This window comes from Hippoglossus hippoglossus, chromosome 16 (assembly GCF_009819705.1).
Source record: "Hippoglossus hippoglossus isolate fHipHip1 chromosome 16, fHipHip1.pri, whole genome shotgun sequence".
Lineage (NCBI taxonomy): Eukaryota > Metazoa > Chordata > Actinopteri > Pleuronectiformes > Pleuronectidae > Hippoglossus > Hippoglossus hippoglossus.
The window spans coordinates 9,525,091-9,538,460 of record NC_047166.1 but is presented as its reverse complement, the minus strand read 5'-3'; the positions used below and the strand labels follow the sequence as shown (position 1 = coordinate 9,538,460).

The following is a 13,370-nucleotide window of genomic DNA, read 5'->3' as shown; positions in this document are numbered from 1 at the left end:
GGAGGAATGCAGATAGGCCTGGTGATAAGAGAGATACACTGGAATTAGGGGATCGGACCATTGCCGCTTTTCTTTTCAGGTGATTGAATCGAGGCAACAACTTCGCATCAGCATGATAAAGGACTTCCCGGTGAGTCAAACCCTTGAGCATAACTTTCCCTGTGGGATTCTTGATCCGCAGTGAAAGTCTACCTGCTCATTACCGCCTCACTCTCGCTCTCTGACCTGTCTGCTGTTCACTCTACTCCCTCTCCACCCATTCATTCTCAATCCCTCCACAGGTCTCCTCCCTCGTGGCTGGGTTATATATAAAAGTCAGGCCGCTGGGATTTCACTTCTCCTCATGGACATTTCGTAGGTGTTGCTTCTGGATTTTGTCCATGTTATGTCCGAGTGTCACCAGAGGTTGAGGAGCAGCACTTTTACTGTTTGAGGGTAAGTTTAAGAAACTTTTTTCCTTCTTCGTTCATTTGTTTAATTGTATTCTAACAATACAAATGAATAAAATACAAACCAAAATGTTTTTTTCAAGACCAAAATGATAAAGTTAGTCCTACCTGCTAATAATAAGAATTAATTGGGTTTTTTTTGTTCCTTGTTCTTTTCACAACTTCAATTTTCTTCCTGAAGTCAAACATCAGGGGTCAATGTCTCCGTCTCTGGCCCGATCGGCTCCGAGCGAGCTCAACCATTGGTGGAGCCAGATGAGGTTTCGCCTTCAGAACAAGAAAGGATGGAACGAGATGTTGGATGAGACGTTTCTGTTCTACACCAAGTAGTAAGGAAATTCAAAACAGATACAGAATCAGATAATGAATGGTATTCAATTGTAAAAACCTGTTTAAACACAATTTTAATTTGTCTTGTCTTTCTTCCCTCAGCATAAATGACATTCCTCTCTTCTATGCGTCTAAGAAGAACAGCGTGGGATGCATCAAGAAGCTGCTGAGCTTTGCGTCCACCAACATCTTTGAGAGAGGTGAGGCTGAACGGTGAAGTGTCACATCGTCGTGTTGGTGTTTCAGTGCAGCACGGGGTCAGTTGTGCATGACGAAGCTGTGATCGTCTCTTTCAGGTGCTCTCGGGGAGACGGCGCTTCATGTCGCCATGATGAATGACAGCCTGGAGGCTGCCGTGGCTCTGATGGACGGAGCTCCTGAACTCATCAACGAGCCCATGACCTCTGAGCTCTTCCAAGGTTGATACTTCATACAAACACACAAACACCAGCACAAACACGTGATCATGTAGCTGTGAGGTTGTTTCCTTATATCTGCAAATAATGAAATAAATAAGAATAGAAAGGGACAAACTGCACCGAGAGCAGTTTAACCCACAGTCTTTTTGTACTATAGTTTTATTCATCTTTAGCTCTTATTGAATTCAAATATGGACGTACTGCACATTTAGATTTTTTCTGAATTACATTATCTTTTTGAAAAATTAAGAGCATTAATTGTTTTATTTATATACCTGTAAAATTGACAATACAAAAAAATGCAAGATACATTTATTATAATGTGGGGAAAGGTTAGGTTACAGCCAGTGATGGAAAGTAAAAAAGGGATATTTTTGATTTACTTAAATATTTTCCATTTTATGCTACATCGTACTTCCACTCATTTCAGGTATAAACATTGTACTATATTAGATTTCGCACAAAAAAAACACAAAATGCAGTATATGGTCATCTCATGTAGTATGATACTATAACAGATTAAACTAACCAGCAATATATGAAGTAATTAACACGAAATCGTCTCCTTCTGAATATTTATGTATTAGATTGAATATTTATCCATCAATAATGATGATCTTGATGACTTTTGATACATTGATGCTTTGTGTAAGTTCTCCTCTAATTTGTATTTATTTAAAATGGTTTATTATGTATCTTTTTTGTATTATTATTTAAATATATGTATTATTTTATTATGCTGGGACAGTGCTACTTATACCCAACTAATATATTTTACTTCTATACCCCTGGATACAGCTGAGTAAAAATGGTGGAACACACATTTATTTAAACATCACTGACGCAGCAGGTGAAAATGTTAAAAAACAGTTCCCTCACAGTGGACTGACTGTCTGTCTCTGCTCGGTCTCAGGCGTCACTCCGCTCCACATCGCCGTGGTGAATCAGAACACCAATCTGGTCTATCATCTCATTAGTCGAGGTGGTGATGTGGTCAACCCCCGAGTCACCGGCTTGTACTTCAGGAAGAGGATAGGAGGACTCATATACTACGGTAAGTTGACGTGAGTGAGACTAAACTGTTTGTGGTGGAGTGGCTCAGTCCGAGCTGGATCCCCAGGTGTCCACATGTAGTGGTTAACTTCAGCAAGACAATGAAGCCAAAGGCTCCCAATCAATGTGTAAATCAGTAAGTTCTTCTGCTTTCAAATCAAAATGTAATGTTTGCTTGTGTGCTGGTGTTTTTTTTTAAATGTACAACAGGTGAACACATCCTGTCTTTTGCTGTGTGTGCTGGAAACGAGGACATTATCTCCATGGTGATCGATGCGGGGGCCAGCACCAGGGTCCAGGACTACAGAGGTACAAGATGTTCCCTCTTGTAGACACTGTATTATTTCATATCTGTGTGTCTCTCTGTTGTTTTAATTATTCATGTCTTTCTGTTGTCTCTTCGTGTACCTCCCGTCTGCTCTCCCTTGTTTTCCCTGCATGTCTTCCTCCCTATAGGCAACACAGTACTTCACATTTTGGTTCTGCAGCCCAACAAGATAATCGCGTGCCAGGCCATTGACCTGATTATGGCGCACGACGCAGAGCTGGACCAGTCAGTGCCACTCGACATGGTGCCAAACTACCGAGGCCTTACACCTTTCAAACTGGCGGCCAAAGAGGGAAACGTCGTGGTGAGTGGGAACCTGGGAAACTCTGACATGGAGAGATGGAGCAGATTATCATCCCGTCCTCACTGCTGTGATTCCCTCTGTCTCTCTCAGGCATTTCAGCACCTGGTGAATAAGAGACGTGTGGTCCAGTGGAGTCTGGGCCCTTTGACCTCGAACCTGTACGACCTGACAGAGATCGACTCGTGGGCCGACAACATGTCAGTGATGGAGCTTATTGTTGGCGGCCATGAACGAGAGGCAAGTTACAATCTCACCGGATATACAGCATTTAGTAGGAAATCACAGGTTATGTTGTATGAAATGAATTTGGTCTGATGATGAGTGATTTCTGTTTTCCAGGCGAGGAGGATCCTGGAGGTGACGCCCGTGAGGCAGCTGGTCAGTCTGAAGTGGAACCTTTATGGAAAACATTACTTCAGGTAAGGTCAAGAGCTGCAGGCCCACACATGTACAGTCTTGTTTAGTTCTTGTTGTTGTTGTTTACAACGTTTTCTCCTCCTCTCTTGTGTCAGGCTGCTGATGTTTCTGTATCTGCTGTACATCGTGATTTTCACACTGTGCTGTGTGACTCGCCCCCTGAAGGACGCTCCGGAGAACTACACAAAGTCGGACATGGACAAAACCATCCGCATCCAGAAACCACTCAATGTGCGTTGGAGTAAATGAGATGTGACCACTTTAAAATTTAATATGTTACACTACATACAGAGGACCATGAATAATATAATCACATTCCACACTGTACTTACACAGTGATTCTTTAGGGTTCTGCCCTTTACTTACGTTTAATGGTTTATTTCAGAGATTCAGATTTTATATTTTGATATTAATCATTCAAATTTAGCAACCTCTTATATATTTATAGAGGTTGTAACTCTAGTGTATATATTTATCATTTAAGATATTATATTTGACGAATTCAGGTTTTGATGATAAAACTCTTATAGTGTCACAGGACTTTTAAGTTTAACAGATTATTTTTACAAGGTTGGATTTAAACGTTTGCTTTCTTAAAAGTTCTTTATATTTGTCCTAACATAAGTAAATTGTATTCATTTTAAAGAAATATTATATTACTATGAAAAAGAAGATATTTAGAATTTATCACAATCCAATCACAAAAACACTGTACTATACAAAAAGAGATAATAACGTAGCCGTAGCCTGGTGGTTGTACTGTGCACCTGCATATAACACAGAGTCAAAAACCAATGTGCTTTTATATTAATGCAAACTGAATTTCCTCTTCCCATGTCTCAGGAGAGTTATGTGACACATGAAGACAACCTGCGGCTGGCAGGAGAAATCATCAGCGTCCTGGGAGCTTTTGCCATCCTGCTGCTGGAGGTGAATTTACGATAGATTTGCAAAACATACTTTATCTTCATGCATATTGTATCTTACAGTGTATAACACACATCCTACTGTATCCTCGCCAACAGATCCCTGATATACTGAGAGTGGGAGCAAAGCGCTACTTTGGCCAAACAGCACTTGGAGGCCCCTTCCATGTCATCCTGTACGTTCAGACCCGATATAAACAGCAAGATAAAGCATATACTGCTCTGAAACGCTATTATTATTAATTCTCTGCTGTCGGTGTTGCTTTTGCCAGTATCAGCTACGCCTGCTTGGTGGTGCTGCTCTGCGTGTTCAGAGCCTGTGAGGTGCAGGGAGAGGCCGTGGTGATGGCCGTGTGTTTGGTTCTGGGCTGGTGCAACGTCATGTTCTTCGCCCGGGGTTTTGAAATGCTCGGCCCTTATGTCATCATGATACAGAAGGTAGGAGACAGGATCTCACGAAGAAACATGGAAACAGCAGCTATTTCAGTCATTTGCATTTTCAGTCTGAACCCCCTGTGTCTCATTTCCTCTTAGATCATATTTGGAGACCTGACAAAGTTTATGTGGCTGACTGTCATTGTGCTCATTGGTTTTTCCACCTGTGAGTATATTCTGGGTGACAAGAACAAACAAACCTTTAATTCTCACGAAGTTTCCAAGATATGAATAGTTGATGTTCAGCATTCAGATTTGTATCTTTTTCCTCCTCAGCCCTGTGGATGGTGTATATGACCCAGGAGCCTGATTCCATCCCTGCATATCGCTCCTTCCCCATCACTCTCTTCTCCCAGTTTGAGCTCAGCGTAGGCCTCATAGATCTGCCCGTGGAGCACACCATCACCACACCCCCCATCGTCCATGTGATACACTGCGCCTTCTCTGTGGTCTCCTACATCCTGCTGCTGAATCTACTGATAGCCATGATGAGCGACACGCACTGGAGGGTGGCGCAGGAGAGAGACGAGCTCTGGAGGACACAGGTAACACACACACGCACACATGCACTGCCCAGATTTAAACGCAGGGGCGTGAATGTGCAGAAAACACCTCGTGCATTGCTGTGTCATATATAAGAGATGTGATGTGATGTGCAGGTAGTGGCCACAACTTTGATGCTGGAGAGGAGGCTGCCACGCTGGCTGTGGCCTCGGCTCGGGGTGTGTGGGCTCGACTACGGCCTGAAGGAGCGCTGGTATCTCAGGTGAGTGCAAAAGAAAATGCAATCGGCAGAAACACAAATAACAAAGGTGACATCATGTGAAGTGCAGTGGGGTGAGGGGTTTTATTTTTAGGTTTTCTATTTTCACTCAAAATAATCACACAGGGAGACGCAAGTGTGTCCACTGACCACGACCTAAGTGGCCTTCAATGCACTGCAGCCACATGTCATGTTGTGCCGTCATGAGTGTAAGCACAACTCTTACTCTCTGAGAGCTGTAAGTCTTACACGTCCTACACATACATAACATAACATTTGGGGGAAATATGTTAATTCACTCTTTGCTGATAAGATGATATATAGATATAGGTTAAGATGATATAAAGATGGATGACGCGTCTCCACTTTCTCCCTGTATCCAAAAGTGAAGCCAAAATACCCAGGGATACGAACGATGCCATCTTGTGCAATCGAGCCAGAGTCTGCGTTGTAGAGATCAGGGGGTGGAGCCGCAGTAGTGAGGTCTCGGCGATGCAGCTGTCAATCATGGCGTTTCACTCTGTTTTTATTGCATCAAATAACTCATTAAAATCGATGAGGCAAGCTGTTTCCAGTCTTTTGGGGTCGTATCTTGTCATATTTGCAGGAAATATTGCAAGTTGTGCTGACTCACTTTAGTTCTTACTCACAGCACAACATGACCTGAAGCTGCAGATATGATGTGGACTTAAAGTGGAGGCATTAGAGGCCACAGAGTTTGTGGTCAGAGGATGAATGTGTGCTTCTCTGTTCGAGAACAAGCATTTTTACCGAAAGGTTGAACTTAACATATTGTGGATAAACAAAACGTACAAATAAAGAATTCTTAAAGAGGACAGCAGAGGGTTCTCATCTCCAAATAGATCAGATATTTGTAAATAATAGATTTCAGTGTAAAGGGGTTTATCTTGACACGTCTGTTACTCCTGCTTTACTCTTTGCAGGGTTGAGGACAGAAACGACTCCATGTTGCAGAAGATGCGTCGTTACATCAAAGCCTTCTCCAAAGAGGAGGAAAAGGAGGGATGGGACAAGATGGACACGATAAAGGGCTCGAGCTCAGGAACCCCGACGCTCAGGCCTAAAAACAGAGGTGGCTTTGGCAACAGGAAGACACTGACTGGCTGGCAGATGATTCGCCACAGCGCTTTGGGTTTGGAAATGGAGCCGGAGGACCCGGAGGACCAGGACATTAAACACGTTTAGAGGGCGACTGTGTCATCCGAGGCCTTCTATTATCTCACAGCTCTGTGGTGCTGATGAATTTCACTGAACTAACTTGGGAGGAGAACAATCTCAGTTTCTCTATGTAGACAACAGTGCAATTATTCCTGCAGTATTATGCTATAGAAAAGAGTTGTGTTATTTTTATAGCAAGATGAAACATATGTAGCAGTAATACTGTATATAAGAAGGTCAAACAAAGTGAAACATAGACATTGTACTTGTTAGGTAGATGCATGACTATTTTATATGAAAATAAAACCTTGTTGAAACAAAGTCCACATTCAGGTTCAAATGATACTACGCGATGCTGCAAGAAAATATAACTAACAAATCCACAGGTGTTAAATACAAAACAGCTATTGCCGAAGGAGCTTTGTAATTTTCTTTGCCGGATTCTACTGATTGAAAAGTGGAAAGAGAAACGATGCGACGTGTTACTGAGGAGTCGATGCTTGCAGACGGAGAATGCGTTTGCTCATTTCTCTGTTGAAAAGACGACGCTGTCAGGGCAGCTTTTCACAGATGAAGTAGGATGAGTGGGCGCAGTTCGACCTGAACCAGTTCTTCTGGGGTGGGCCTGCACCTCTCAGGAGGCCACATTCCCCCTTGGCCGGATTATCTTCCCAATAACTGCAAAAAAAGAATATTCACAATTACATCATATTATTGGACATCGTGGTTATTCATTTTTAGTAAAGTGGAGAGAGAACGAATCCTTAGTTGTTTTTGTTTTTTTTATATATTCACTCTGGCCACATTATTAGGTACACTTGTGCACTCCAATACAACAGCCAAAAATAACGTTCAGTTTTGTTAATAGTGTTGAAATAATTTCAATTAAATTATATGCCTTAGCTGCAAGTAATATACATTTTTTAAATACACCAGAAGTCGCATTCACCTATGCTAAAGCTATCACACACTTACAAACAGTGGTCAGGCACAATTTGGGGTTCATTATCTTGCCCAAGGACATCGGCATGCGAAATGGGGGAGACGGGGATCGAACCGCTTACATTGTGGTTAGTTGACGACCCGTTCCTACTTCCTCAGGTAGTCCAGTACAACAACACCTTTCACTATGACCTCAGCAATACAATTAGTGTAATTTACACATTTCAGACAACGTCAACAAAAACGTTGCTGGATTTCATTAGACTATATAGGTGTACCTAATAATTTGGCCACTGACTGTGTATGTTAAACACATTAGGAGCATTTGCACGATACAAACATTGCCACCATTTCTCTCTCATTTTCAAGCTTTATAAATAATCTCCTACAATCTGATCCAAACTTTATGGGCCTGAAACTTGAGAAAGAAAAAAGAGAACAGAGCGAGACGGCTGAAGAGGAAAAAAGAGTCACCTGGTTCTCAGTGCACTGTTGTCGACCCATTTCCATTGATTTCCAGTACTGCTCAGCCCGATCCAGAATACTTCATTCGTCGCCCCAGTCAGAAAAGTCTACGGAGAAGTTACACAGTTACACAAATACAATATTACATTATTACCAAGTCATCACCAGGGAATGAAGCGAGCAAGACAATGAGTCAATTTCTGTTCCACCTGAACACCCAGGCTGGAGATGACGGCCAAATGTCCTCCTCTGGCGGTGCAGTTTCTCTTGCTCATGGACCAGTTCATCCTGATGGTGGACAGGTGAAAACACGACTTTTCAAACGGCAGCCATCCGTTACCACAGTGGTTGCAGACGGTCTCTGCAAGAAGAGACATACAACTTTCAGAAGATGTTGATACAACAAGAAAATCCAACGTTCACTCTGAAAATGTGACCTGAATTCCCTTTGAAATATCCTTAAACACCAAATTCCACAGCAGACTTAAAGACCTTTGTTTTTCCTTTTTTTGCTCTTATTTGCATTTCTTCCTTATATTTCGTGTATATACGTGTATTTTTTAACAAACTGATCTTACTCAGCTGAATTTAGTTATAAATGAAATGAAATTTCCCAGGTTCTCTAAAGACCAAGCACATGAACAAGCTTCCTCTGCAACGCAAAAGCAGAACTATCTACAAGCAAAAACCCTCATCTTTTGGTTTTCATTGATCTACATGTTTCTTTTCTTCCTGGCATTGCACTCACGCTGGCGCTGAGTGTTGGGGAAGTTGGTTCCAGTGGTCCACGTGCCTGCTCCTGTTTCCCAACTCCCTGGGCAATCTGGGGATCCAGTTTGGACTAGAAATCAGAGCAGAGTGGGAGGAGTTGTAAGGGAAAGAATAAAGTCTTCAGGCTGCAGCTATTCAATCAGCCACAGTTCATATCCTTGTATTGTCCATGAGACAAAACAAAAACATAATAAAAGCAACATGACCCCGTCAGATAAACTTTTGTCCATATTCTTTTCAATCTAAACTGTAAGTTATAGCTGCAGTCCTTTCAGAATCTGCGTCTAGACAAAAGAGGTTTGTTTTGAAAAACACTGACATGAATTCAGATCCCAGGCTACTCACGTTTCACACTGAGGATGATGACGACCAGCAGCAGGACGAGGCAGATCAGTGTGAGGAATAAACAGCCTGCACGATACAGACGTGCATTTCCCTCAGTCTGTTTGCCTGAGTGAGAAGACATGAATGATGTTAGAGGAGATATTTCAGTAACCACAACACACAACAGCAGCTGCGGCCTACCTCTCTCCCCCTCCAGTTCAACCGATAACTGGGATGACAAGTTTTCCTTGGCTTCGTCTTTTTTATCCCCTCCATAATTGCGGCAGAATTTAATATACATAAAGAAAATAGTCCAGGGATTTGTGAGGAGGCTTGTTTACTCCGTCCTGCTTCCTGTCCTGTGAACTGACGTCTGCCTGCAGCAGTGCAGTTTAAGCACACCCCCCTCCCCTCCAAGGTCTTGTCACCATAGCAACATATACCCGCCTTTGATGCCTCTGAATTAAACATGTGGAACAGTGCTCAGCTTGTCCTTCAACTCAACAGAACTTCTACTGAATCTCTCTTTGTTTGAGAATGAGCATGAGTGAGAGATAAAGAGGCACAGGCAGATAGTGTCCGTCTGCAGACACGGTTCTCCAAAACAACAGATTCCTTCTGAAGGTCATTTCAGATCCGCACGTGTTTCAGCTCAGAGGCAGAGCATAGGCTCGTCTTTGGTGCTGATTTGAGACGTTTGTCTGGAGACACGTGATTAAAGTGCAGGAAGTCAAACAAGGCCCTGCTCTAGACGCTTTGTCTGCTCTGTCCACACCTCAAACCACACGAATAAAAAAAAGTTTAAACATATTTTTATCACACCAGGGCATCATTTTCAGTTCTTCATACACTGTGTGAAATACAATAACAACAGAACTTCTTATAATCAGCAAGGACATGGTTAGATTTAAGTGTTTTTTCACCATTTCAACGAGACACTTCCAACTGTTAACTTTACTGTTGTAAAACAATTCAATCAAGTTGTGTATTATTATAAATATATTCTATACAATGTTGGAATATTTTTAGAATCTCTGAAAATATTTCCTATAAACAATTTATCAAACACACCAGTGGATATTTTTTCAGTTCTTCATATACTATGTGTCTCTGTCCATATTTTCATACGACAGACAATAAGAACAGAATTTCCATAAGGGCCATGATTAAATTTAAGTTACAGTTAATAACTTGTATTACTGTAGTTTTGATTGTATTTGTATTTTTGCATATATATGACTATTATATTGTTGTCCAAAACAGTTTTTTGAATAACTCGATAATGATGTGAACCTGTCGGAGGCAACAAGCTCATCAAGTTCATCAAATGCAGGATAAACCATGTCTGTATTTAGTAACAAATCATTCTATATAAGTATAGATATTTGTATTACTTTCACAAAGCTGCACTTACAGTATAATGTAAACACATATTATGATCTGTCACTGTAATAAAAGCAGAAGTTAAAAATATAAACATTGCAGATGACTCTGCACTATTCGAGTGTCCCAGTGCAGCATGACAGTGTGAAAATGAGGCGGCACACCCAAAACCAGATCAGTTACATTGTGTTCAACCATCATCAATTATTTATGTCTATAATTATTTTTTCATTAATTGTATTATTTACACCCGAGCGTCTCCACATGTGACGTGTCAGAAGGTTTCGCCTGGAAAAAGGCAGTTTTGACAATTATTTTTAACTGTATAAACTCTGCACAAAACTAATTCTTCAATTATATAGTTGTGGTTTTGTATTTGCCTGTTTACATCTGGATAATAAATTGTGCAGATATAGTCAATAGTCACTGAGGAATGGATATTAAAGATAAACCGTCAATTATTCATATTCAGCATCTGTAATATTCTTCAAGTACATGTTTTACATAGGCAAATTAATATTTCGAAATTTTTGAATATACTACAAGACACATTACTAGGATATATTGTGCATGCACTGCATAAATATAATAATATATTTGTAAATATTTAGTACATTCAAAACGTCTGTATCCTAAGAGTCAAACAATACGAGACATTATGTCTTTAGTCGACATGTTACAGATGATTAGATTTATGTTATTAATTTTTTTTTCTCATTTCCTATAGATTGCAGCATGGAGACTAAAATGGTGGAACATGCACAATTATTCAAGTTTGTGGTCAAGTTATTGCAAAGCTCTTTTTTAAACTTCAAATTAAAATGTAGGTTATAATGACGAAGTTGGTTTATATGAAGGGTCTAAAAGGGTCAAAAATAAATAAATAATAAATAAAACAAACAGACGACACACACACGTTATATAATAATGTACCTGCTTTGGCTTTTTTGTCGCCAAAAAAAGCTTCTGCGTAGACGTCCTCAGCTGGAGTTTGCAATTTAGCGTAATGGTCTGGTTGTGCTTCCTCTTCAAACAGACAAAAATACACACAGCCATTTCAACATGACTTGTCAAACAACTCGAGTTTGCCTCTGAATGTTAGTTCCCATTTCAACTGAAATACAACAAAATCAATTGTGTAATAACATCAGTACATTCTACGGAAGCGTATTGCATTCACTTGAAAATAAAATAACAGAGACGATTTTTTTAAAGATAATTGTCTTGTTTATTCAGAAAAGAGATCCAATTTTTTTTGAAGGAAAATTATCTCTTTATTTCTGAAAAACAGGGTTGTTTCCCAGAATTAATGAGATTATTTTCATAAAAAATTAAATAAATCCTGCTCTGTTTTTCTGAATTAACCAAATAGTCTAGTGTATAATACCATAAAGAGGCTCTCACTGGAAGCAAACATGTCCCACCTGTTTACATTAATCCGGTTTTACTTTGGTTTGGGTTTGAGACATTTGGAGATACGCGTGTCATTAAGTGTCCTAACTCAGTTGACACCGTACTTGTAACCATAACGCACTGGTAGAGGGTTGCTGGTCAGGGTTAGGCTGATAAGCAGCAACAATGAGGTAGGATTTTAAGATGTTTTTCTGAATTAACGACTTAATTATCTTGTTAATTCAGAAAAACATCTTAAACATCTTTTCTCAATTGAATGCAACACAATTTGTAATATAGAAATATTTGTATAAAACTACGGAAGCGTATTGCATTCACCTGAAAAAAAGAAAGCTCGGTTTTTCTGAGATAATTATCTTGGAAATTCCGAGATAAGTTTTCATAAAAAATTATTAATGTGTGTCCTCTGTATGTGGCCGCACCTTCACAGAGAGTGGATGTTGTCAATCTTGATCTGTTTACAATTTATAAAACTAAGATTCGGTTCCAAAAATGTTCAACAATCTTAATTAGACTAATAAATCAAGTCGATCCAAACAAATAATTTTCGTACAGTCCCTAAGCTATATGAAGTTTGTGTTGCACAATTTTTAAATAACAAAACAATTTAAAAACAACACATTTGATGTTTAATTTTTCACCAGGATAATGTACTTGATAAAAGTATTAAAATTGAAAAAAGAAAATGAATAAAACAAAATCAAGTGAATGCAATACGCTTACATATATAAAACACACCGATGCATCATTTTCATTTCTACATACACAATTTATCTTTGTCCGTGTTTTCATGTCTTACAGTTGTGAAATTGATGTATTAATTATTTAATGCCATCTAGCTGTGTAGGTAAGTCTGGGATATTTTTTATACATGTGTCCTTATGTTATTTGTCTGTTTTTTACCATCAACTTGCCAATTTAAAACTAGCCTGCTCAGCGGAATCTGGCACTTTTACATGTTAGACTTAACTGCACATGTTAATGAATTTGCATTGTCCAATTTAAACAAATACACAATTTAATCTTGTGTTTTCTGTCCTTATTATCAAGTGTTAGCTCAATTAATACATTTCTTTATACCTTCAGTTTTGACCTCCAACACCATTTCACTTGCTCCTTCACCATCTCCGTTTTTCTTCTTCTCCAAGGGGATCTCCTCCAACTCCATGGCTCTCCTCTTCTCTTCCTCTAACTTTCGGTTTGCCTGGAAAGTCTTTCAGATGTGGGTCGTCAATTAGTTTATGTAACTTTTCCGTCAGGCAGACAAGAATGCAGATGAGTTGTCAAAATATCACACCCCTTGGTGTGATAATAGAAAAAAATTGCCACCGATGTTCCAAGAAGTGTCCAGCGAGAGTAGTTGACGATAAACTATTCGGTGAATACAGAACACTTCCCTATAAAGTATTTCTCATATCTTTGTCCTTCCTCTAAAACACGTGACTTTGCACATTTGTACAGTAGTTAGT

The 13,370-nt window shown here is 39.9% G+C and overlaps 2 protein-coding genes across 4 annotated transcripts; one reads left to right on the top strand and one right to left on the bottom strand.

Moving 5' to 3' along the window:
• The first annotated feature begins 191 nt into the window (after positions 1-191).
• Positions 192-7,039, top strand: trpv6 (transient receptor potential cation channel, subfamily V, member 6). The gene is made up of 17 exons (XM_034611042.1): positions 192-435; positions 631-778; positions 882-979; positions 1,076-1,198; positions 2,112-2,252; positions 2,462-2,560; positions 2,708-2,883; positions 2,974-3,120; positions 3,223-3,302; positions 3,396-3,531; positions 4,144-4,230; positions 4,326-4,402; positions 4,499-4,664; positions 4,761-4,827; positions 4,938-5,206; positions 5,321-5,427; positions 6,369-7,039. The coding sequence occupies exons 2-17, from the start codon at positions 648-650 to the stop codon at positions 6,628-6,630; spliced, it is 2,166 nt and encodes a 721-aa protein (XP_034466933.1). The 5' UTR covers positions 192-435; positions 631-647; the 3' UTR covers positions 6,631-7,039.
• On the bottom strand, positions 6,864-13,264 carry si:dkey-26c10.5 (uncharacterized protein LOC563797 homolog). Of its 3 annotated transcripts, XM_034611158.1 has the most exons (7): positions 12,982-13,264; positions 11,422-11,514; positions 9,127-9,231; positions 8,759-8,851; positions 8,220-8,371; positions 8,020-8,117; positions 6,873-7,281 (listed from the first exon to the last, which is right to left on the bottom strand). In XM_034611158.1, the coding sequence occupies exons 1-7, from the start codon at positions 13,067-13,069 to the stop codon at positions 7,155-7,157; spliced, it is 756 nt and encodes a 251-aa protein (XP_034467049.1). In that variant the 5' UTR covers positions 13,070-13,264; the 3' UTR covers positions 6,873-7,154. The 3 variants fall into 3 exon arrangements, with proteins under 3 accessions (XP_034467050.1, XP_034467049.1, XP_034467051.1); XM_034611159.1 differs by lacking the exons at positions 11,422-11,514; positions 12,982-13,264 and adding an exon at positions 9,307-9,531 and having other exon boundaries at positions 6,864-7,281; XM_034611160.1 differs by lacking the exon at positions 11,422-11,514 and having other exon boundaries at positions 12,982-13,262.
• Positions 13,265-13,370: the final 106 nt, after the last annotated feature.